The 27096-nt window shown below is 36.9% G+C and overlaps 1 protein-coding gene across 3 annotated transcripts; it reads left to right on the forward strand.

Annotated features, from left to right (window-relative positions):
* Positions 1-11441: 11441 nt before the first annotated feature.
* On the forward strand, positions 11442-13483 carry LOC129748400 (uncharacterized). 3 transcript variants are annotated; one of them, XM_055743010.1, is made up of 3 exons: positions 11442-12080; positions 12162-12347; positions 12412-13483. In XM_055743010.1, the coding sequence occupies exon 3, from the start codon at positions 12474-12476 to the stop codon at positions 13380-13382; it is 909 nt and encodes a 302-aa protein (XP_055598985.1). In that variant the 5' UTR covers positions 11442-12080; positions 12162-12347; positions 12412-12473; the 3' UTR covers positions 13383-13483. The 3 variants fall into 3 exon arrangements, with proteins under 3 accessions (XP_055598985.1, XP_055598984.1, XP_055598986.1); XM_055743009.1 differs by having other exon boundaries at positions 11442-11895; positions 11953-12347; XM_055743011.1 differs by having other exon boundaries at positions 11444-11485; positions 11953-12347.
* The last annotated feature ends 13613 nt before the right edge of the window (positions 13484-27096 follow it).

Here is a 27096-nt window from a genome sequence, read left to right on the forward strand (position 1 = left end):
CTTTTACTTTGATTATCGTTTATTTCAGATTTTCTTGATATATCCAGGCTTGCCCATAAATCCAATAATGAATTCGAGATAAGTCAAATCTGGCCGGGATGCTCAGATATGTTTCAAAACATTCCGGAAGTTACCCGGGTTTATTAAAATTATTTGCTGAATCAAATAAAAAACTCAAATTTCTCTTTGAAATTTTTTAGGTTTTGTGTTTAAAAACTTAATAGTTGAAAATCCTTAGACGTCCCTAAGCTATTTCTTTTTCTTCTTCGTTTTAGTATTTTGGTGATTTTGAAAATGTAATGGCGTTTTTTTTTTATTCCGGATTTGACTCTGGATCCGTCCGAATAAAAAAAACGACTTTCGGTTTTCGAGTTATTCCATACGTAGGTGTGCGTGAGAACAAGCGCCATGTTTGCATGCGGCTGTCATTTTGTTCTCCCTTCTGGATTTCTTCACTTGGTTCTTCAGATCCGGATTGCTTTTTTCGCGTCCGGATTGCACTGGACAGCAGAAAGTACGATTTTGCTTGGCTGAGAGGTTCAAAATCGCGGCAATAACCATTTTCGCGTTCATTATTCTTACTGTTTTGCTTTCAGCCACAAACAGCTGTTTAATGTTTTGACAACAACGTTGAGAGTATTGGTGAACTTCTCGCAAAACTGACTTTCTTCTCAGGGCGACTCTTAGGTTGTCCCTAGTTTGCCTCCAGGTGAAAAAAAAACGGTATAAGTCTAGGACATGTGGAAGAAAGCTCAAACTAGTCGGTTGAATCTTTGCTCAGCAGCGATTAATTTTGTATGGGAGGCGAAGCAATCGCAGCTCCCATACAGAATCAACCCGATGGATTAGATGTGTACCAATACACCTAATCGGCTCGACTAGGTGTGTAGCTTTCTTCCATTTGGGGGAGGAAGACTGAATGAAAAAAGAAAAAAATCTTTCAAACGTCAAATTTCTCTCATCAATCTACCGACCAGAGCGAAGGTACAAAATTTTACTTTCTTATTTAGTGATTTTTAATAAATCTGGTTTGATGCTGAAAAGCACTTGTTTTGCACAAAACAATGATTTAATTAGGTTTTGTTTTGCTCTGGCAAATTCTTGCATGATCAGGCGTATTGAGTCGCTCAAATTTCGTCAAAGTTTTGAAGCTGATAAATAAAAATGGTTTGATTATTGGTTGTTCTAAAAATATAGCTAAATCTAAATTTAGCACCTAAACAACTGAGTTACATGACTCGCTACACGAAACTGATCATCTAAAGTTAAAATTTGAACGATTACAAATCTTTTTAACAATTGCTGGCTTTTTGCCGAACAGTAAAAAAACGATACAGCAAATTTTAGTCTTCCTCCCCCAGTCTTCCACATGCCCTAGACTTACATTTTCAAAACCACATTTCAATGTTTCTTCTCCAAAGCGCCCTAGTTTTAATTATCCACCTATTATTTCCTATCTTTCCATTTTCATTCTACTAGAGTTCATCTCGCCGAAATGCCATTAAAATATTATAACGAAAATAAAGATTGGATAACCTCAGGAACCTGCAAAGAGCCTGAATGTATACTGACCACCGATGTTGACGATTGGTGAATGAGTGTGCAGAGAACTTTCGGGATTGAGCATTCTGTTCATTCTCGTATGAATCTGGAATTGAACTGACCGATACACTGCAGTAAATTTAGCTGATAATTTCAAACTGACACTGCATATTTGCAGCACTGGCTGCAGATAATTGAGGTTTCATAAAGCTTTCAAAGCCTTTGTATCTATTTAGAATGGGTATTGTATAAAGAATTTCAAGGAAGTTCTAATATGTATTTCTTTCGAAATTTAAGTATTCACCCGTAACTTCTGCTTTATGCACTAGAATATATCGATAATTAAAAACAATCGGTTGACCAAGTCGTATGGACCGTGATCATCAGAAAACGAAGGACGATCGAATGTAATGATCGCTGTTTGGTTTGCTGGGCCATATCGCTTTGACAGGCAAACTGTTTCAGAAATGCAAGACGACGAAAATCTTAAGTTCTACAGGTAGTGCCAACAAGCGACGACGACGTCGTCTTCCCTCAGCGTCGTCGTCAACCGGGTTGTCTATCTTCGAGTATGGGGGCGTGTGCCGGCCGATTGCTAGAAATGTCCAGCGCTCTCGAATAAGACCACTTGGTAAGGGTTTTTCCAGCCAGCATTTCATTGATGGCATGTTTTTCTAACTTTTATTGTAACCTATACCGGAACGAGATTGTAAAAATGTCAAGTGCTTGTGGCTGGAAAGTTTGGCCGGAGCCAGATTAGTCGATGTTTTTGTTTGTGGTGTTCGAAAATCTAGTTCAAGACTGTGGAAAACCAGAAGGATGGAATGTTTTTCTGGGGTTTTCTCATCACGAGAGATCGGAAGTGATGATTTGTTATTTTACGTGTGGGATTACCACTTCCTTCTGGCCAGGGATTCCCATAGGGATATCCAATGAAGCTAGGCGCCAGATTTGTTTTTGTAAGAACTGATCCTGATTTCTGTTTTTGTTTTTTGACTTACTTTCATGATATAAAACATGCCGTATAAACCAGATGTTACGGATGAGTTAGTTTTGAAATCGTTCGAAATTTAGTATTGAATTATTTTGAATGGTTATACCTAAAACCATAAGCAACGGAAACGTTCCTTTTGTACAGGGGCAAATTTTTAAAATTTCTATTACCTTTGCTACCTAATTTATTATGGTTTGCTATTAAGCTAAGGTCTTAAGCAGCTCATATGAAATAACGCAAGAGCATAAAAACCGACGTCTAGCCAGTTTACAAAAACAGCTCATCAATGAAATCCTAATGGGGAAAACCCCCATTCAGTGAAGTGCATTGTTCTTCGCCGAGGAACGATCATTGACGCCCATATTATTATTCCAGAAGGCATACGCCCTGCCATAAAGTAAGGACCAAAAAATGCTTCGAAAGGCTCAATCCGGACGCCACGGACCGATTTACCTCGACGCGTACCTGCTGCCTACAAGCCCTACCCCATATAATTATTCATGTGCAGTGTTCTGTTATTTCAAACTGTTTTCCGGCAAATCTTAACTGCTTAAAAAGTTGTAGAATTTTTTTTAAATATGTTAATTGCGACATTTTTCGCCATTCCTTCTTTTAAAAAAAACCGGAATACAGCGTCAACTTGATATGTTATCTAAAATCATGGATTTCATATATGTACACTCATATGAGAAAACTAACGAAACAAATATCAATCAATGTGTACAAAATGTGTACAAATGTGTAGGATAGATTTATGCGCTAGGAAAAGAAAACTCCGTATTGTTATAAAAATTCATTTGAACTTCACTTTTTTTCTAAGTCAATATCAATTAATTAAACATTTTAGGATTTCTCAGTAGTCAATTGCTACCCCTTCGTTGCATAAAGTAAAAAATCGTATTCTATTTTATTTCATTTCTAAATTATTTCCAATATTTTTTCCGGACTTACCGCACCGTGGAATTCTTCCCTTTCATTTCCAACAATTTTTTATTATGATTTAAAATTGAAAAATCATGAAATGAAGGGTTAATATAAGCCAGTTCGAGCAAGATGGATTTGGCTATTTCTTTGAGGACGATTTTATAAAATTTATAGTTGATCCTTCCATGTCAGAGATATTTGATAAGATCTCATATTAAATTACCAGCCGCCGACCGTGGCCTGAAGGATACCATTTTAGTCTGTACCGTCTCGTTTTCCTTCGGAGTTCGAAACTGAAACAAGACGACAAAAACTCTCAAAACCAACAGCCACTGACTTCAATCAGGCCTGAATCCCACTTGTGCTAAAGGAAAGTGAAAATTTTATTAGCAAAATTGCGTAGCTCAACTTAACAGCACTTAAGCGCCAACAACAGAAAAGTTGATGTGCTGAAGTCTCTTAAAACCCGGACTTTCTTCTCAGGGGTGGGCTTCCAAAGAAGACTAAACAAAATGGTGTTGGCGAAATGAGGAAGTTTGTGTAGGTTCACGAACTTAGTCGCCGTGCTAATATCCGTAGTTCTCCGCAGTATAAAATGACCAAACACAACGCTTAAAAAGAGGTTCACAAAGATACTAAAATGCAAACTTACCGATAAAATCGTCCTTCCACTTGCACACAAGCTACCGCCAGAGAACTTTCCCGGCTGGGGTTGGATGCCACAACGTAAGCCAGGCCGTTCACTTCCCAGATCGTCGTAGGCTCGATTCACACTTGCGCGGCGCGTATTGTACTAGGGCGAATTTACAGGGGAAATATTTGAAGGCAGTAGGTGTAATAACCGCCTTAATAATATTTATATAATCCGAAGCTTGCTCCACAAAAAAAACGACCGAATCACTCCAAGATCAAAATGCTAAGACCCGCCGGTTTTCTTTTTGGTCTCCAAGAAAACTCCATTTTCCATCCTCCCATAGAAAAGCTACCTTTGGTAACTCATGACGACTGTCAGAATAACGATAAGTTATTCCGTAGTCCTTTTGGGTGGAATTCCCATTTTACCGAAACTTCACATTTCAGCACACAAAGATCCACTCCCAATAAGACTGACATGATACATGTTCAAGTTATACATTGGAGATACTACGGATATTACCACTTTGCCTACTACGGGCCGTTACAAGTCTTCTAAGCCAGAGGTCATAAGATCGAGACACGTTTTGTTATGTTTTTGCTCGTTTGAAGTGTGTGTAAAAGCACGCTCTCAAACCACTATGCTCGCTATTCATGGGAATTCTTTTTTTCAGTTTCTCATGCATAGTTTGCTAGTGTAGAGCAAAGGCGTTACATTTCATCAACATGCCTCTAGCTATGTGAGCCAGGTTTGGCAAAATTGACTGCTGCTTTAGTGCAGAAAATGGTAGATATAACCCTATAAAAGCACTATATTAGCATTGGTTGATGCTATAACGTTGGCGGGCATAAAATGACGTCCAAATGAGGCACGACAATGCGTAAAAAAATATTTGTTTTAGATTTTCGTTTGCCTTAATTTTTTGCTGAATTTGTTCTTTTGTTGATACATCGCTTATGCATATTATGGGAATCCTCGAGTAGAATTTCCTACATGATTTTTATTTGTTGGAGATGAACTGGATTCGAACTCATGACATCTTTGGCTCCGACATTTTTTTTTTAAGTGACTCCTTGTGAACCTATCAGGTCCGCGTAAAATTGTTGCAAAAAAGACCCATTTTAATCCAATTCCTAGCAACCAGTGCCAACTTGCATTTATTCCGCCTCAATCAATGGCAAAGTTTTTTGGCATAACACTAAAGTGCTTACTTAGTGCTAAAAAGCATCAAAGCAAGTTTGTGTGATGACTATTTAATGCTTAGAAAATAAAGAATTTGTTATTCTGATATTCATTGTGCAAAGCTGATAAATGCTAGTTGCATTTCAAAAGAGTGGTATAATTCTAATACGATGCAGCATAGCACTCGAGGGGTTGTTATAATGCAGAATTGCACTTGATGTGCTGATATAATGCTACTTAGCTCTGGAATGCTGGTATAAATCAATAAAAATGCACAGCTTTAGTGCTTATGGTGCCGCAGCCCATGGCGTATAGGATAGCCTTCAAGTCTTCTAAGCCAGTAGGCATGAGATCGAATCTCGGTCACTGGCTGCCAAACCCTCGCAAAATTAGTCCCAGGTTCAAATGTCGATTCAGTTTTTCTGAATTTTCTCACTTGTTGGTTGAATGAAATTCAGTTCTGAATGTTAAATTTTAAATAAGATATAAATCATTTTGGATGTTCTGGTTCCTTATTATTAATAAAATTTAATTTCTTTTTTGATATTTGGAATTTTGTATCCCGTTTAGGGTACAAGATTTTTAGTTCGAATCTCCATTAGACAAAAAAAATGAATAGCTGTTCTGGTTCAGATCCTGGTGCAAATTCGGTTTTGAATTTCAATCAGAATTTAAATCATAATTCTATTTCTATTTTGTTTATTTAGAGAGGATTTTAACCAACATGGTCATTCTTCCTCTTATAAAAAGAAACATTTTATAAATCATAATTTTCGATACTCATATGCTTTTCAATATTATGATAATAATTTTCCGAATATGTATGAAAATAATTAGAAACCATCCTGAGTTTTGGTTTCAAATTCAGATTCGAAGTTCATAAACTCAGTTGTCATGTAGAATTCAAACATAACAAAGCTTTAAAATGGCGTTCTAGAATTGGAAACTCAAGATCAGATTAATCCTTCGAAACTCATATTTTTAATTCAGATTCCTAGGTTTGATTAAAAATGAATTGTTAAAATGATAAATTTAGATTGAAACCCAAAACAGCAGAATTGTAATAAAAGATTCACGAAATCAAATTCATTCCTTGTTTCATATTTAATTTTCTTATCTGGAATTATGATTTTGAAATCGTGTTTTTTTGTTATTTAAAAAATCTTATTGAAATCCGGAAACATTCAAAATTCAAATTTTGATTTTTTTATTCAGATTCATCTCGTAAATGAGTTGAACGATATATAATGATATCAAGATTACTGTCTCATTGAAAAAAATCAAGTCACAAGAGATCGCAGACTATTTTCAAATACAATTTCAAAATTAACAATATTTAATCAATGTCAGTTGTGTATATAAATTCATCTAAAAATCACTAACATAAAAAAGAATTTGAGATAATTTTGAAAGTTTTGTTCAATGAAATAAACAGAGTTCTATTTTTAAAAGATCATCCACTGGATTTAAATTAAGGAATTGATTTCTAATGACAAATATTTGCTGATAAAGAAACATGTGATCTTTACATTAAAAAAACTGTTAGAAATTTCATATTTCCTTGGTGTTTTGTTTAACATTATTTACATATATTGCAGTTTTTGCAAGAGTCAAATTGGAAACTAAAATCACAAATTTTTACCAAGTTTGTAAGAATCAGATTTCTGCCGCAAAATTCGTAGATTCAGCTTATTTGTTTTGAGCATAGAACAAGTTCTAACTCAAACCAAGCCAACAAAATCTACCAAACTCTATGTTCAAAGATTCTATCATCGATGAAAGTAAGTCCCCAATTTTTTGTGTTAAAGGCTTCATTTTATAAATTTAGTTTAAATTTTTTTTTTGTAGAGAAATGAATCCAACTTAGATGAAATTTCAGGGACTAGATAAGAGAAAATCGATGTTGAAAAACATGCGAAAAAAAATTCGCCTTGTCTCCCGGTGAGACTTGAACCCACATCTTGCGCCTCTCCGGGGCCCATGTATTAACATTCTACTACAGGAGACCAACCGCCTTGTCTCCCGGTGAGACTTGAACCCACGAATTTTTTTCGCATGTTTTTCAACATCGATTTTCTCTTATCTAGTCCCTGAAATTTCATCTAAGTTGGATTCATTTCTCTACAAAAAAAAAAGTTTCGCCGACTGAATGTTTGAGCCAAGACCCATCTCTGGGTCACAATTCAAAAAATAGAAATAAGGCGGTGCCAAACACCGAAATTGGCTGGATATCCAAATACGGCAAACGCATCATTTCTCATCATAACTGACTACCCGTGCAGGATATGAGAAGGCAATGCAAATCTTGCCGTGCTTAAAAAATGTCCAAAACTTGATTCCAACTACCGTAAGATGAAATGATGGGAATAGAAATAGACCAAGAAAAATGATTATGATCACATGGGAGAACTATTCCCTTCATTCCGATAGACATCGACACTCAACCAGTATAATATTCATACGCCAGGTTGGTCTCCTGTAGTAGAATGTTAATACATGGGCCCCGGAGAGGCGCAAGATGTGGGTTCAAGTCTCACCGGGAGACAAGGCGAATTTTTTTCGCATGTTTTTCAACATCGATTTTCTCTTATCTAGTCCCTGAAATTTCATCTAAATTGGATTCATTTCTCTACAAAAAAAAAGTTTCGCTGACTGAATGTTTGAGTCAAGACCCATCTCTGGGTCACAATTTAAAAAAATTAGTTTAAAATTTTAAAGATTCCAGGACATATTTTCCAAAGTTCCAACTTTATGCGAAAAATTTTTAATGTTAAAGAATTTAAAATGACTTATCAATAGTACTTTAAAAAAAATATTCATGGTTTCTTTGAGCGAAAATAAGATAGAAAAAAAATCAGTCAAATATCCAAATCCCCAAACCAAACGAAATATTAAAAATCTTTTCTTGTTTTTCAAACTTGTTCTTAGAAATAATTCCGCAATATTCGTATGCTAATATACATACACAATAAACGAAAATTACCGAGTTCGGCAATTTTTTTTACCGAAATTCTAACATGTGTAAATCGTTAATTTTCGAACTCGGTAATTTTCGTTTACTGTGTATAAATACGCACTTTAAAAAAAAAACTAATTTTTGATGATCTGCTCGTTCCTGGCATTTTTTGATTTTGTTTACCTCAGATTAAATGTAAACAAATCTCAGCAGACCAGTTTTCAATAGCATTTTAAATAAAAAATTTGATCAAAAGTAAAGTTTTGAATAAAATTTCCTCCAATGTTTCCACAATCAGAAAATCTAACGATAAAGGATTCAAATAGATTCATATTATTCCAGATGATTCTAATAATTTCAGATACTTTGACCTTCCCAGACTGCTGACAGGATTTACCAGCTGATTTTCAAATCTTAGGATAAGAAGATATTTTTTAAATTTTTTTTTTTAATAGTTTGAAATAATTTTGAAAATTCTTCAAAGTTTGATTATTATTATTATTATTATAATTTATTAGAGACCTTTTAACCACCTGGGTCATTCAGGTCTGTTTCAAAGTTCGATAAATTTAAAAATATTTAGAGAGCAAACTTAGATCATTAGGGCCTCTGAAATTATAAAACATTTGAAACATGAATAAATTGATTTTCGACAATTTGAGTCAAGAAAAATCTTAAACGATTTTTATTTCTTCATCCGACGTTTCGGCATTTATAATGCCTTTTTCAAGGAGTCTATTAATATGACATAATTATTAATGTGTTTAAAAGGTGTGACAATATATGGTGTACTTACTGAAATTTCCCTTTTTTTATTGTCCAAAAAGTATCAATTCATCCACTTCAACAGAAAATCAATGTCGCTAAAAACTTCATCCGTCGTGTTGATCGACTATCTCCGAAAGTAGATGAGAAAACCAAAATCGAGTTAATGGATTCCCATCTCAAACTAAATAATTATCCTGTTTCACTGCGACATAGGTTAATTAACAGTCGAAATTGTAAAAAGGCAGTGGATTTGATTGAAACTGAGCAAAACAAATACAAATCCATCTCGTATATTCCTGGATTAACCGACAAAATCGGAAAATTTCTAAAAACAGACTATTCATCGATAAAGTAGCTACAAAAACGATTTCTAATCTAAAGCAGATTTTTACGAAAGTAAAAGATCGAGTAAACAAGGACGATTTCTCGAAGGTCGTTTACTCCATACCTTGCAATGACTGCGATTCACAATATATTGGAATGACAACTAACACACTTAAGGAGAGGATTGGTGGACACAAATCGAACAAAAAGGCGTTAGACAAACTACGAAGCGAAGGAGTGGATTAAGCCGACCCGCGAATGACAAATTTGAATAGAAAAACTACTTCATCACAGCATAAAACACTATCCCTCATTTGATTTGAACAGCACATAAATAATTGAACGTCATAATTTCACTTCCGGGCTACAGATATTAGAAATGAGTCAAACTATGCCGGCATTTTCAACTACATTAAAAACAAACAAAACACACAAAAACCTCAAAACTTTCGAAGTGTTATATCCATGACACCCAGATCAATAACAACTGAACTTACATTTCCTGATTAGACAGTTTAGCAGATCCAAAAACCTTTTTGGACAATTAAAACGAGAAATTTCATTAAGTACACCATATACTGTCACACCTTTTTAAACACATTAATAATTATGTCATATAAATAGACTCCTTGAAAAAGGCATAATAAATGCCGAAACGTTGGATGAAGAAATAAAAAACGTTCTAAGATTTTTCTTGACTGAAATCGCCAAAAATCAATTTATTCATTATACAGCCAGTCGATAGAATTTTACTATTTGAAATATATATATTTTTTTAATATTTCAAATAGAAAATTTTCAAAAATAAAAATTGTATAGGGGACACCAACCAAATTTTTTATTTTTTGGTGAGAAAAACCGAGAAAATCTCTATTTTCCGCCAATGCGAAAAATAGAGTTACTGTATTTTTTTTTCTTAAACTCATTCTACGAAACACACCGTGTATCATTTGGAGCATTCATGTTTCTTTGAAGAGATCAAAAGAGAGTTTCCTCTAATCTAAGAGTTGTGAATTCTCTAATCTTCATGGATAGGAAGAAATTAGTTCGTCTTTCAACTAAAAAAGAGTACACTTCGTAAAATTTTACAAAAAAAAAAAAGAGTACGCTCATTTGGCAATCGAAAAAGAGTACATGTACTCTTGAATAAACGAGTACGTTTGATATCCCTACTTTGGACAAACGTGGTAGTTTGCCGACAGTTCTTGAAAAACTTATCTGGTACAACTATGTTCGATGTTTATTCTTGGGCTCGAAGTCGCGGACATCGGCTTAGGAGGCAACTAATTTGCCAACCGAGATATATCATCACAATCCTATTAATTACTAGATTATTGCGTACAATCTCAGAATCTAAAAGAAAGTATAAATCCCTCACTCTTATAAGCTATATTTAATGAGAATTAATTTCTTGCCTCTGCAAAATCGAAATTCCCTTATAATCAATACCAACTATCACACTCCATTTTTTTAATGAGCACTATTATAAAAGTTATTTTTAATGCAAAATTGTTCGAACAAAAATACTAAAAACAACCGCTCTATAGATATCATATTTCGATCATTATTACTTCATAAAAAAACTGTTTATATCAAAATAAGTGGTTTTATATTGAAAATATAGACACACCTATTTATTTATTGCACAGTCTGTCTTAACTTTTACACACGACAAGCTTTTAATATCAGAGTACTGCAAACTTCGTCATGTCACGCTGGTACGTGTGGTTTTTCGTGGAAAATTAACCCATACCCTTAATTCGAGATTTAACTTGATTATTTGAAGGTCAGAATAAATTTGAATTCGAATTATAAAGAGAATTTATATTGCTCGACTTATACAGTTGGAAGGTGAGGGACAAAAGTCTGGCATATTAATTTATTTTTTTTTTAATCATTTATTCGAAACGACCTCGCTTTGAATGATTCTAAATTTATTTCATGCCTTACTTTAGGTAGTTATTAATCAACCTATCTGATGACCTAAGCGCTATAAACTGGTAAACTAGACACGTGCTCGTGAATGGAGTGCCTAATTGGTTTTCGAATGTTTGAACATAGTATGTAAGTACCTGATTGCGATTCAATCGTCTATCTTAGTCAGTCTAAGTGTGGAATACTAGGAAGATGGATCGCGTTCCTGAACTTTTTACTGAACTGAGTAATTGTGAAACTTTTTAAGAGTTATTGACAATGCAGTTGAAATTCGGAATTTCCGCCTGGTGATTGGCAAACTTGCCAACCAGCGACGATGGAAAACACCTCGGCAATCGGCAACCGTTTCATTCGTTTGGTTCCTACACTTGGAAGATTTTTGATAGATGTCTAGTCAACAGGAAATGTCGTCCGTGATGTAGCCGTCGCTGATATTGACGAAAACTCCGGTTTAGGGATTTAGCGACAATATTCAAACTTAAAGTGTTCGAGTTAAGAAAAATTCAAACAATCAAATAAAATTTAGAAAAAAATCAGAATCTACACAAATTTAAGATGTCGTTAAAGATAAGAAAGATGTCATACTCCTTCGCGCTTGTAAAGAATGTTTTTAATTGAAAACAATGTCGATATTGTGTCAGTATCCTAATGATTAATTTACGCAGAATCACTCTTACTTTCTCTTCATCTCAGGACAAGTTCTCCGGAGGACATATCGAGTACCTAATCTCCAGCTGATCGAAAGCAGCATGTACTTTACGACCACAGATTCTAACGATCCACTTGAACATCTTGCGCCAGGCATTCATTTTTTATTGCCGGTATAGCATTCCACGGCCCTTCTCAGACTCAGCCAGTAGGTAGAGTAAAAAATGATGTTTGTTCAAGGATTGTTCTTGCAGATTCGGTCAATGGTCTCCCGGAGAGGAAAATCCCCCATTCAATGAAGCAGTAGTATTCGGCGAAATTTTGCAAACACGGACCCTGCTCTTCTGAATTCTTTCATTTTCCCCCTTTCCTTCTTTTGGCCGACCGTTCCCAGAACGTAGTGGCTTGGCTTCATACCTGACCTGTGGCTAACGGAACAGGTAGTTGATTGACGGTAACATAAATTGATCGTCTTGCTATTCAACCTTAGTCATTCATTCACAGAACACGAAACGAGTAATACACAAAATTTGTCAGTTGCAAAAAAACCAGATTCATCAGAAACCATGGGAAGCGGAATAAGTCACGTGGATGATCCCAGAGAGCCCACTCACAAATTGATTGCGGCTTGCATCACTGGAAACCGAGAAGTGGAATACGAACATCTAACAGATACCACACAGCAAACCGAGTGTTGCTTTCCGACGACAAACAGACCATCGAGATCGTCAGCCAGATCAATCAACGAAGCAGAAGTAGAGCAGAAAATCCTCGCGCGCATAAGTCAAATCAAACACGCGGACGACAGCTTTCACATGGAGAAGAAGATGTTGCGTCAGAACAAGAACGTTCCAATTGGTCGCAGTTCCAGTCCTACGAGAGATTCCTGCAGTCATTGCGAGCACGAGCACCAGCAACCCTGCTGTTTGTACACGGGCGATAACAAGGAAGACCTCCTAATGTATCCACGTTGGAAGAGTCATCTAGAACAAACGACGATTGCGCCCGGCGAGTTCCCACTGATACCTGAAGCAATTTCAGCCGGCAGCACACCAAACTGGTTTCCGACCACCACGTCGATTGAACCCCTGTTTCAGCAGCTTAACTCGCTTCACAAAACGACATCGTCGGTTGATTCACGCCGATCCATTCCGAGCTCACGCGAACGACGACCAACGCAGGTGTTCTACTACATCACCGTGCTGAACGAGTTAGATAACGACCTGGAAGTGTTGCCAGAGCAGCGCCCGACACCCTATCAGTTGTACATGCAACAGCAAGTGAGTCGAAAAGAGCCACAGGTCATCGTTTGGATGCCAGCCAATTCGCGGCAGCAAGAGAAACCAGCCGAAGAAATGGTTCCAACGTCAACGCCAACACCGCCGCCGGTGTTCCGATCGCTTAAACCGAAACTACCGCCTTCGAGTTCCAGCTTTCAGATTGTCAAAACCTACCGTCGTCGGGTTGATTCGTAGGTTTGGCAGATGATCCAGAGGAGTGCTGAGAGTTTCGTACTACAATTGTAAATATAGAAAAAAAAAATCAATCTAATTGTCCATAAATCAAACTAAGTGTAAGTAAGTGTGAAAAATGTGCAAGTTCAAGAGTGATGTTAAATTATTTGGAAACTAATATATTGAATCATTTTATTTTAAAATTTTGCGTTTTTTCTTACTGGTATTTTCGATGGAGATGGGGTTTTCGATTGGATGGTGGTAATCAATATAATTCTTGAAATGGCAGCAATACGATGATGAACTAACGAACGACGCTTAACAAATCTGTTGATAATAATTATTTTCTCAGCGCCAACATCACCGTTCCGAGAAAAACGTGTTCAAAGTTTGGCAGCTCTATATGGAAGCTTCTATATTATTATTTTATTTTCGAAATTTCCCGAAAAATTCAACTATAATCGTATGATTGTATCAGCAATTAACACCCAGTCAAATCGGCATCCAGGATCGTTTTCATGATGTTAGGATGTCTCTATCCATTCCGGAACCTAGCTCAAGAGCCTTTTCTGCAGTCAGCAAATTAATGTATGAGGCCATTTTCAGCCGATTCTGCTTGCCAATGAAACGGAACCACCTAGTTTCCATCAACGACATTGATTTGTTCACTGTATAACCGAAATTCTGTCTCATCCGGGAGAGATTTTTACCTATAAAGGGAAGGAAATTGTTATCGATAATAAGGTCAAACACGGGGAAGAGCATCTCTTTCAAGTTTACATAAACTACAAACTTTGCAAAATAATTGTTTTAAAAGTATTTACCATTGCTGCATCCAACTAGGCTTATTTATGAACAAACAAATTTAATTAATTTTACCTGGCGCCATATCTTCTATCTTGAGTGGTCGGATTTATCGGGTTTTTTTTCCGTAATCCGGGGTAATATTGATCTCTATTTTCAATATTTTTCGATTATTTTTCTTGTAAAGGGGAATGTGGCATGTTTCATATTTTTAAAATCAGTACTAGACTCTTACGAACGTAAAACATGGGTGCAGAAATTTATTAGACCACTTTAAATTTGATTTAAAAATTGATTTCGTCTCTGTTTGGAATTTGATGCCTTTCTGGTATCATTGATCATATTTTGACGGTTTGAACGAGTTTCCTTGATCATAAAGGATAACAAAACACCTTCATAATATTCACAAATGCTAGTTTATCAATGTTACATTGTTTTTAACGTTTTCTTTAAAAACATTTTTAAACGAAAAAAGAACTATCATGGTGTATACATTTAGAGGTAAAAATTCAAATAATTGCTAAATAGTTTGAGCTACAAGATACAAATGAAATTATACCTTCTGTTGAGATAGACATTGGTTTAAAAAAAAACAGTAGGTATTTTTTCTGGATTTTTGAATCGCTGTATTTAAAGTTGGACTTAAAATCTCCTGAAAAGATTTGTCGAAGTTTGTATTTTGTAATTTTGTAAACACCCGCTTCAAGGTGGTTCTGTACCTGCGGGCCCCAAAGTGGGGGTAGAAGGGTGTTTAATAATAGACTGAGTCGATTTGGGGTCATTTTTGAATTTCTCAAACCCTGGGGTCTTAAAAGCTTCGTTTTGGTCCAAAACTCATCCCTGATTTTTTGCAGAAATTTTAAGTAACGTTTACATGAGTAAATTTGAACTTTTAGGTTTGTATGGGAAAATTGAATATTTTGTACTGAAAAATCAACATCATTTTTGTTTCTTCTGTGGAACCGAGCCTGCTGATGGTTTTTGTGCCAATTTATAAATTTCTTACAGGAAATTTCCCGCTGAACAACTTTGTCGAATATCATAACTTCGTATCTTTTTAGACAAAAAAGTTATTAGCTGTTTAACAGGTGTATGTCTTTTTGGATTGATAAACCATGAATTCAATTGACACCACTGCTTGTGCCCCACGAAGTCAGAGGTGCAAAGCATCGCATCATTTTGCATGCAGCGTTCGACTTTTTCCCGACCAGATCAAACTAACTTTATCTTCGGAAGCGTCGGCTTGCGAACATAGCACGCCGACTTTTGATTGCAAATGAACGCATCGCAACGACGCTGTGGCACGATTGGTTCAAATGACTGCATCTCTTAAGTTCATTCCGATGCTTTGCGAACAGTTCGCCTACTGATTTTAAGGCGACGTCAACCGAAGGATCCGTTCGTTTGAATTTATCGGGGATAAGTTTAAACAACCTTATCGAGATAGGGTCGTTTGAACGTTCAATTGAATGTTCACTTTTGAACGTTCAATTGAATGTTCGTCTGATGCGTTCGGCAGCCTAAGGCAAGACGCCGAGCCGTGTTTGGAGAGGATGGATTATTGATATGGTGCATTGCTTGCGTGTGATGTTCGGTCGTCGCTCGACGATAGAGGGTGTCGGGTGTCTTGTAGCGCGCGGACGACTTGGTAAAGAGAATGAGGCGCAGTTACAGTTTCATTTAACGGTGCAATTTTACTGAATAAAATGCAAACCGCCCAACTACGGTTGGGCTTGTAAGGCTTGTAAGAGATTGTTTATTCTTTTTCATTCCATGTTAGGTTCAGAACTGAAGCAAACCGTCAAGACCCGCGAAATTTAATTCAAATTTTCAGATATCAGATTCAGATTTCAGATTTTAGATTTAGATTCCAGATTCAGATTTCAGATTCAAATTTCAGATTCAGATTTCAGATTCAGATTCAGATTTCAGATTCAGATTTCAGATTCAGATTTTAGATTCAGATTTCAGATTCAGATTTCAGATTCAGATTTCAGATTCAGATTTCAGATTCAGATTTCAGATTCAGATTTCAGATTCAGATTCAGATTTCAGATTCAGATTTCAGATTCAGATTTCAGATTCAGATTTCAGATTCAGATTTCAGATTCAGATTTCAGATTCAGATATCAGATTCAGATATCGGATTCAGATTTCAGATTCAGATTTCAGATTCAGATTTCAGATTCAGATTTCAGATTCAGATTTCAGATTCAGATTTCAGATTCAGATTTCAGATTCAGATTTCAGATTCAGATTTCAGATTCAAATTCAGATTTCAGATTCAGAATTCAGATTCAGATTTCAGATTGGAAATGGACTTCCGCTCATTATGAGTTGATGTTTTACATATATGAGTTGATGTTTAACATATATGAGTTAATGAGTTGATGATTAAATATATTGAGTCCCAAATTCATGGCGTACACCATTTGATTAAGACCCGAAATCAGAAATTTGGAATTCATTTATTGGGGTTAGAATAGAAAAAATGAAAAATTTGGTAATATTTTGTTCACCAGAACTATCACTAAATGTAATGAAATGATTAACTGTTGGTGGTAGATTTTCTAACATGATTTACTTTTCAAATGCCCATTAATTTCCATATTTTTTTCGTCCCGATGGAATGAACACTTTAAATGGAAATGACGTTTGGGTTGGTGGCAAAGGGGTATAACTTATACCGTATAAGTAAATTACTTGGTAGCAAATGGGTCTGCACTTATAACCCTTTGGCTCCAAACAAAAAGTAATTTTCAGTAAGCAGGATTTTTTCAACAATATCAAAACATGAGAAAATAGCGAAATAAAATTGTGATTAAAATAGCATATGATGTTTGACAGTCGAAGATTTGTTCTAGATGGTTAACTCGATTTTTTCCCTTTTGCACTTATACCCCTTTTGGCTCCAAGGGCCTCAAATATGAATCTAAAATCTTAACCCAAAATCTTAACCTTAATTCTAAAACTGAATGCTTAATATGAAACCTGAATCTGATATCTGAATCAGGATCTGAAATCTGAAATCTGAATCAAAATATGAATCTGAAATCTGCTTTCTGAATCTGAAATCTGAATCTGAAATCTGAATCTGAATTCTGAATCTGAAATCTGAATCTGAAATCTGAATTTGAAATCTGAATCTGAAATCTGAATCTGAAATCTGAATCTGAAATCTGAATCTGAAATCTGAATCTAAAATCTGAATCTGAAATCTGAATCTGAAATCTGAATCTGAAATCTGAAATCTGAATCTGAAATCTGAAATCTGAATCTAAAATCTGAATCTGAAATCTGAATCTGAAATCTGAATCTGAAATCTGAATCTGAAATCTGAATCTGAAATCTGAATCTGAAATCTGAATCTGAAATCTGAATCTGAAATCTGAATCTGAAATCTGAATCTGAAATCTGAATCTGAAATCTGAATCTGAAATCTGAATCTGAAATCTGAATCTGAAATCTGAATCTGAAATCTGAATCTGAAATCTAAATCTGAAATCTGAATCTGAAATCTGAATCTGAAATCTGAATCTGAAATCTGAATCTGAAATCTGAATCTGGAATCTAAATCTAAAATCTGAAATCTGAATCTGATATCTGAAAATTTGAATTAAATTTCGCGGGTCTTGACGGTTTGCTTCAGTTCTGAACCTAACATGGAATGAAAAAGAATAAACAATCTCTTACAAGCCTTACAAGCCCAACCGTAATTGGGCGGTTTGCATTTTATTCAGTAAAATTGCACCGTTAAATGAAACTGTAACTGCGCCTCATTCTCTTTACCAAGTCGTCCGCGCGCTACAAGACACCCGACACCCTCTATCGTCGAGCGACGACCGAACATCACACGCAAGCAATGCACCATATCAATAATCCATCCCATCCAAACACGGCTCGGCGTCTTGCCTTAGGCTGCCGAACGCATCAAAAGTGAACATTCAATTGAACGTTCAAACGACCCTATCTCGATAAGGTTGTTTGAACTTATCCCCGATAAATTCAAACGAACGGATCCTTCGGTTGACGTCGCCTTAAAATCAGTAGGCGAACTGTTCGCAAAGCATCGGAATGAACTTAAGAGATGCAGTCATTTGAACCAATCGTGCCAAAGCGTCGTTGCGATGCGTTCATTTTTTCCAACCACAAGTTAGGCGTCGTAGCTGATCTTAACCTTTTCAAGAAATAATCAGCTTGCGACTTTTTCTCGACGACGTTTGCGCTGAACGTTCATTTGCTCCTCTGCACGAAGTATGGCATGAAAAGTGGTTTTGCAATACTTCGCTAGGCACCCAGCAGTGATGTCAATTGAATTTCTTGTTTATCAATGCCAAAAGACATACACCTGTTAAAGAGCTAATAACTTTTTTGTCTAAAAAGATACGAAGTTATGATATTCGACAAAGTTGTTCAGCGGGAAATTTCCTGTAAGAAATTTATAAATTGGCACAAAAACCATCAGCAGGCTCGGTTCCACAGAAGAAACAAAAATGATGTTGATTTTTCAGTACAAAATATTCAATTTTCCCATACAAACCTAAAAGTTCAAATTTACTCATGTAAACGTTACTTAAAAATTCTGCGAAAAATCAGGGATGAGTTTTGGATCAAAACGAAGCTTTTAAGACCCCAGGGTTTGAGAAATTCAAAAATGACCCCAACTCGACTCAGTCTAGTATAATAATCCTATCTTAAGCAGAACTTTGTTAAGGTCTGCACTATAGCCAGGAACTGGTGCAAAGGGCCGTATTTTTCCTGGCAACTCGTGGGATTCAGATTATACACACGATTTATAAATTTTCATCTTGTAAGGGATACCCCGCTTCATGCGTTGATATGAAGGTGCAGTGGTTCTTGTGTGTGATGGAAATATGTGTGGAATTCTTTGATAGAAATGCTTTCTATTAAGGTTGCACAGATGCAGCACAAAAGAACCGCTACACTGAACTTATGTCGTTTAATCCATCAATCGCCTTGGTCCAAGAACCCTATTTCCGAAATGGAACTTTTTACATAGGGAATTTGCTCAAACCAAACTTTACTGTGTTCAGTGTAAATGGAATGACTGATGCCCGAATAATGCCTCGTGCATGTATATTGATAAACAATTCTTTAAATGCAACACTCATACCCAATCTAACAACAAGAGATATTTGCGTCGTTCAGGTTTCGCTGCCTGATAGAAAATACGTCTACTGTTCAGCATACTTACCATATGAACAATCATCCCCTACAGATGATTTAAAAAATGTCATTTCATTCTGTGAATCACAAAATACACCTCTTGTAATAGGCTGTGATGCCAATGCCCATCATTTTGTATGGGGTAGCTCAGATATCAATCTGAGAGGCTTAAATTTAATGGAATATTTAAGCAGCACTGATTTAGAAATTCTAAATGTAGGAAATAAACCAACTTTTGTTAGGTGTGACAGAGAAGAGGTGATTGACATCACACTTTGTTCTAGAACAATTTCTCAGGAAATTTCAAATTGGCATGTGCCTAACGAAGAATCGATTTCTGACCACAGGTTTATCTATTTTGAACACTCAGGTGAGTTTTTAGAAACAATTACATTCAGAAACCCAAGAACAACTAATTGGGACCTATACTTGGAGCATCTTGCTACTAAATTTCATGGATATACACCTGAAATTACTACTCCTCTTGAGTTGGATGAAGTGGTTGCAAAAACCATCGAAATTATTTTGAATTCTTATGAAGAAGCGTGTCCCTTACGTACGTTGAAATTCAACAAAAACAGTACACCATGGGGGAACTCAAATCTCAGTAAATTATGAAAAACTGCAGGCGCTCTTGGATCCGAAGGCGCACGGAAGGTTCTGATTCTTTCAAGTTGGCTCGCAGAGCTTACCGGAAAACAACAAGAGCTGCCGAACGCTCAAGTTGGCAGAGCTACTGCACAAACATTTCAAGCTTGCACGAAGCAAGTAGGTTAAATAAAGTCTTAGCCAAATCAAAAGATTATCAGGTTTCATACCTTAAAACCCCTAGTGGTGATTATACATCAAACGACGAAGAAACATTAAGTTGTCTATTCAATACTCACTTTCCAGGATGTGTTGATCAAGATTCATCGATAGAGCCTGAGTTCTTTTCTGGAAGTCTAGATTCCTTGCATTTTGCTCGGAAAATAGTTACTACAGAATCGATCAAATGGGCAATCGATGGTTTTGCTCTATACAAATCTCCTGGAAATGACGGTTTATTTCCAGTTTTGCTTTAAAAAGGTTTTGATCATTTCAAACACATATTAAGAAAAATAATGAGAGGCAGTTTTGCTAATGGATATATTCCTAAAGGGGGACGATCATCATACGACGAAGCCAAAAGCTTTCGTCCTATTAGTCTAAGTTCATTTCTATTAAAAGCACTTGAACGTTTAATTGATCATCATATCAGGCAAGAATGCCTTGTCCAACATCCGCTTAATGCGACACAACATGCATACCAAACAGGAAAATCAACATTAACTCTTCTGCACAACGTAGTACATAATATTGAAAATAGTTTTTCACAGAAAGAATCATGTCTAGGAGCATTTCTAGACATAGAAGGAGCATTTGATAATGTCTCGTCTAAATCAATAATGGATGCGGCACTACTCCATGGAGTGCCTAGTGTTATAACTAACTGGATTAGCGCAATGCTAAGTAAAAGGAATCTTCATTCGTCTTTAAGACAGGCTTCAATTACAAAAGTTAGCACACATGGTTGCCCACAGGGAGGTGTACTATCACCTCTTTTGTGGAACCTAGTTGCAGACGGCTTGTTGAGAAAACTCAATGACCGTGGAATACCAACCTATGGATTCGCAGATGATTATCTTCTGGTGGTAAAAGGTTTGTGCATAAGCACATTATTTGATATAATGCAACAAGCTCTGCGCTCTGTTGAACGATGGTGTTCTCATGTAGAACTTTCAGTTAATCTTCTAAAAACTAATATTGTTTTATTTACTAAAAAACGTACCATCCGTGGGGTGCGCCTTCTGCTGTTTTATGGTTCCGAAATCACGGTGTCTGATCAAGTAAAATATTTGGGTGTCATTCTTGACTCCAAATTAAACTGGTCTGATCGCATCGAATTCAGAATCAAAAAAGCATGCATGGCCTTCGGACAATGCCGACGTGCAATCGGGAAAAACTGGGGACTCAAACCCAAACATATTCACTGGATTTACTCCACAATAGTAAGACCAATTCTGGCCTATGGGTGTCTAGTGTGGTGGCAGAAAGGAGAAGTTGCAACAGTTCGGACAAAACTAAATCACCTTCAAAGAATGTGTCTCTTAGGGATGTCCGGATCGTTCACTACAACTCCTACTGCAGCACTAGAGGCTCTGTTTTCTATCAAACCTCTACACTTGTTCCTAAAACAGGAAGCCTTCTCATGTGCTTTTCGTCTACAGGCAGTTGGCCTCTGGCTGTCAGGAAATATCGAAAGATCATCGAGTCATACAAATGTGTGTCCTGCATTAGTTAGATTAAACAAGTTTAATTTAGCGCCAAACGATTTAACACTCTCGAGTAGTTTTCCCTACATGGGGTTTAAAGTCAAATTTCCTTCTCCTCAAGCTTGGTTATTAGGTTTCGTAGAGGACCAAATGTCCTCTCATATTGTATTCTATACTGACGGTTCATTATCAAACGGCCGTGCAGGTGCAGGAATTTACTGTCACGAGTTGAATATAGAACATGCTCAACCTCAGGAAAATATTGTACAGTCTTTCAGGCTGAGCTATATGCTATTACGTATGGAGTGCAAATTGCACTTCAAAAGAAGATTATGTTCAGAACAATTTATTTCTGTTCAGATAGCCAAGCAGCTATCAAATCACTCAGTGCTTCCAGTTCTAGATCAAAACTGGTAATCGCATGCCGGAAAGCAATCGAAGAACTTGCTGAAGGCAATGGATTAAACCTTTTATGGGTATCCGGACATAAGGGAATTTTTGGAAACGAATGCGCCGACGAACTCGCTAGAGCTGGATCGGAAAAGGAATTTTACGGACCAGAGCCGGCTGTCCCAATATCACCATGTTGGTTCAGAAACCAAATACAAACTTGGTCCTCTTACCAGCATATACGATACTGGGAAGAGTTGGACACTTGTCGCCAAACTAAATTATTTTCAGAAAAACCATCTCCAATCATATCGAATTACTTATTAACTTTAAATAAATCTCATTGCAGCATCTTGATCAGAGCACTCTCCGGTCATTGTAAACTCAACTATCACATGCTCAACATTCAGCGTGCTGAATCTCCAGTATGTGGTAGTTGTGAATCAGATGTGGAAGATCCCTTCCATCTTATATGTAACTGTCCCTCATTCGCCAGACTACGTTTTTGTACTTTGGGATCTTACGCTATAAGCGAATCTGAGTTTAAGAAATTAAACTTAAAAAACATTCTATCATTCCTTAGCGAATGTAGAAAAGAGCTTTAATGCTGATAATCCTTAGTGGAAAGGCTTTATGCCATCTTAAATAGATTGAATCAATTTCTTCCTTTTATAGGTTTTTCAGGTTTCTTAGGTAAATGATGAAATCTTGGATAAAAAAAGGCTAGGCACAATTTTCCCGTATGTTTGGATAACGTGCCGCTATTAAGCCTATCCCCATTCTGATACCTGGACTAAAAATCTCCTGGAAAGATTTGTCGAAGTGCGATATCGAAAAAAAAATGCAGAGATTTTACGACTTACATTTAGTTTACATTTTCATATTTACTTGTGGCAATTCTCATCAATAGTAGCCGGGATAAATATTTCAACTAGATTATAACAATATTATTAGGTAAATCTTCATTTCACGCGCTAATATCATTTTATGGAAACCTTACCGGCTCAAAACTCACTCTGGAGTTAACCTCAACTAGACCGGTACAACTTCTTTGTACTTTCTAACTGCGTAAGCTACTTATAGGAACGAATAGTTATTTTTCAATGATCAGTACGAAAGTTATCCTAATCTTATCCGGATCAACTTTGATTAGAAGTTACAATTTTTATAAAACACGAGAACCATTAATCAAAAAGCATGTGAACTCTTGAAATAACGATAGAAGTATTGCCAAATCACTCTTAGATCTGTCTAAGCTAACATCTATCATATGATCATCGATCGTCGATTTGCCTGATCATCCTCGATCAACCGAGGGGTTCGACATGGCGCTGCTCACACCTTCACATATTCCTCTAAGCCTTCTCACTATTTCCATTTTCATATTGTCTTCAAAGTTAACCATTTGATAGGGTTCCTATCCATTTGTCCAATACGGGCTTACTCTTGGAAAATGTCCTTTTTATATATCAAAAATTTATCACTAAATGACTATAAAAATAACACTATAACTGTGCAAAGAAAATAAGTAGTTCTTCCAAGTTCAAGAACCCGTTTGCCTCTAAATGCTTTTTGGTTTCATCAGGAGAGCTGTTTGTTTGCAAGCCTTGGAAAATAAATATTTTAAGAATTTCAAATTACATTTTTACTGACAGATATTTTTTTAAAAATAAAATCAAATTTTACCTATTTGATACTCAATTAAAAAGCTTTCAAACGCAGAAAACAGTTTTCAAAAATTCAAACTATATATACTATAGACTATAAACTATAGACTGCATTATTGATGATATTGTGCAAAAATTAATTGTTGGTCAAAGTTACTCGGTGATCAAAGCAGATAAGTTCCCAAGTAACCATAAGCACTAATATTAAGCACAAACTCTGTCCTAACGTCAGCTATAGAGCTTGATTCTGTGCATCGTATTAGCTCTGTAAGCCAGGTTTGACGAAATTACCTGCTGCTTTAGTGTAGAAACTGGTATAACCCTATAAAAGCACTGCACAATTGATTGATGCTTTATGACATTGGTTGATGCTATAGCGTTGGCGGGCAAAATGCTGGGAAAATGCAAATGGCGCTCAAATGAGTTTCGACCATGCGAATTTTTTTTTTATTATTTTTGTTTGGCCATGATACTAACTCATTTTTATATGATTTGTGCTTACGTAAGAACTTTAACTATACACATAACACACGACGTATTACAGGATACAACACATAACGTTCTTACTTAACGGAAAAAGGATATATAGTTACCTTTTTGTCGACCGGTTTCGAGCTCGATGTTGCCCATCTACAGGACGATGTCCGACTGATTACACAAAGGATAATTACAGCTCCAGTTTCATACTTGATGTAGTATTCGTCGAACGCAATTGGCATTATGCGGATTTTTGTTTGATCAGGTTGAAGAGAGGTGAAATGATCGGCGGCTCGTCTTCGTTCATCAACGGTTTTTCGGCGGTGCTGATGAACATCGACTCCCAAGCATTCAGATGTGATGTTTTCCGTACAAACTTCCTAAATTTGACCTTTTTCCAATCGATGGAATGGTCAAACTCTGTTGTGTGGGCGACAACACTCGATTCATTCGTTCTCCCATTCTCAACGGCATTTTTGTGTTCTTTGAGAAGGACTTTGAATTTACGGCGAGTTTGACCAATATAAATAGCCGGGCAGCTGCTGCATGGAATTTCGTAAATTCCGAATCTATCCTCCTCAGGAATCTTGACTTTAAGCGAGACTAGACGATCCTTGAGGGTGTTCCCACTCTTGTATGCGGTTTTTAGACCATGCTGCAGAAAACTGCACTATCACCCTACAGTGGCATTAGGGTAAAGCACATTAGCATTGATGGATGCTGAATTAATGCAAATTAAGGGCACCGGTTGCCAGAAATTTGATTCAAATAGGGCTGTTTTTCAAAGATTTAACGCGGACCTGATAGGTTCACAAGCAGAGTCAACCCAAGTAATCATAAGCACTTAAACTAGCACCAATTCTTCTCTAACGCCAGCTATAGAGCTTGATTATATGCATCATGTGCAGCCCTGTAAGCCAGGTTTGGCGAAAATAACTGCTGCTTTATTTAGTGCTTTTAAGAAGAGAAATCACCGTGAATTTGTTTTTATGAAATTAATTTGCAGCTTTATCGGTGAGGGCTAAAGACTTGAAATGAAAGACGGATAGAAGATCAGAAGAAAATTCTAAGGTGGTGAAAGAGCGAAGAGCATTTGAAATAGAAGCTTGATCAATGACCACATACTAAATTCTTTGTCCGGCACCAATTAACTGTATTGAAGAAGTAGTACCCAATAGAGGAGGCACTACGTTTTTCGATACAGTTAATTATGGATGGTTCGACCAACGTGTGAATACACATGTGTATTCACATGGCGGTCGAACCATCCATAATTAACTGTATCGAAAAACGTAGTGCCTCTTCTATTGGGTACTACTTCTTCAATACAGTTAATTGGTGCCGGACAAAGAGTTTAGTATGTGGTCATTGGTCAAGCTTCTATTTCAAATGCTCTTCGCTCTTTTTACCACCTTAGAATTTTCTTCTGATCTTCTATCCGTCTTTCATTTCAACTCTTTAGCCCTCACCGATAAAGCCGCAAATTAGCATTATTTAGTGCAAAAACTGGTATAACCCTTTTATAGCACTGTGCTATATACATATATTGATATTCGCCTATGCATATTAAGGGGATCTCTCGGGTTGAATTTTCTACATGATTGTTATTTTTTTTTTTTATCTTCGGGTGAAGATGACCTGGAATCGAACTCATAACATTCATGGATCGGACATTTTTCAGTAACTCTGCTTGTGGACCTATCAGGTCTGCGTTAAGTCTTCGAAAAAAAGCCCTATTTGAAACAAGTTTCTGGCAACCGGTGCCCTTAATTTGCATTAATTCAGCATCAATCAATGCTAATGTGCCTTATGCCACTGTAGTGCTTACATAATGCGTGTTTGAAGCTATGTTGCATTTGAAAAGCATTGTGCAAAGCTGATAAAATGCTAATTGCATTTTAAAAGAGTGGTATAATTCTTATTTGATGCAACATAGCACTCGAAGGGCTGTTATAATGTTTGGCGGCGGAGTAGGATTTGGGACAACACTTTATAGGCGGCATTTAGGATAGTGATCGCTCGGTAGTACCCACAGTCCAATTTGTCGCCCTTCTTGTAAATGGGGCATGTTGTAAGCAATCGACCAACTTTGATGAGTTCAGCTGCGATGTCATCCTTCCCAGCCGACTTGTTGCTATTCAGCTAGCTAAAGGCTTCCTCAACTGACCTTATCGTTGGGAGTGACTCCTCTATGTTATTGGCTCCTTTCCCCACCGTCTTGATCTCCTGGATGTGCGCTGTTCAGGTGTTCATCGAAGTGCCGTTTCTACCTATTGAACACCTCACGATTGTCCGTCAGGATGCCTCCGTCCTTATCCCGCTACATTTTGCCCTACGGCATGACTTTGCGAGATGCGTTGAGCTTCTGACAGAACTTTTCTGTTTTTTGGAAGCGATGAAGCTGCTCCAGCTCCTCGAGTTCCTCCTCTTTCAGGTGGCGCTTTTTCTCCTGGAAAATTCGGACTCGCTGCCTCGTCGAACCAGTCGTTAGTCAAGTTCGTTGTTATATATGACGTTCTCTGCAACGCAGTTGATGGCCGTCTTGATGACATCCTAACAGTCATCGAAAGGGGTTTCTTAAAGCTCACTCTCTGCCGGCAAGCTGCTTCGGCCGATTGCGCGTAGTCTGTTGCGACCTCAGGTTGCTTCATTCGTGCGATATTTAACTGAGGCGGGTTGGTTTGCATGTTTGTATGTTGGTTTTGTATGTAATTTTCTACGGAGTCGCATCTTTGCCATCACCCGCCGATGACGATCATGTTTTGGGCAGCGGTCGTATTCACGCTCCAGCTGTAAGTAGAATTCGTTTTTGTCTTCACCGGTACTTCCGAGGTGTGCACGTTGATGATGCTAATGTTGGAGAAGTGACCCTTGATTCTCAATCGGCTCATTCGTTGGTCGATCGGCCACCACCCG

This window comes from Uranotaenia lowii, chromosome 2 (genome assembly GCF_029784155.1).
Source record: "Uranotaenia lowii strain MFRU-FL chromosome 2, ASM2978415v1, whole genome shotgun sequence".
Classification (NCBI taxonomy): domain Eukaryota; kingdom Metazoa; phylum Arthropoda; class Insecta; order Diptera; family Culicidae; genus Uranotaenia; species Uranotaenia lowii.

Bases quoted from the DNA above. Each gene is read 5' to 3' on its own strand.
- LOC129748400 (XM_055743010.1), top strand. From the start codon at position 12,474: ATGGGAAGCGGAATAAGTCACGTGGATGATCCCAGAGAGCCCACTCAC.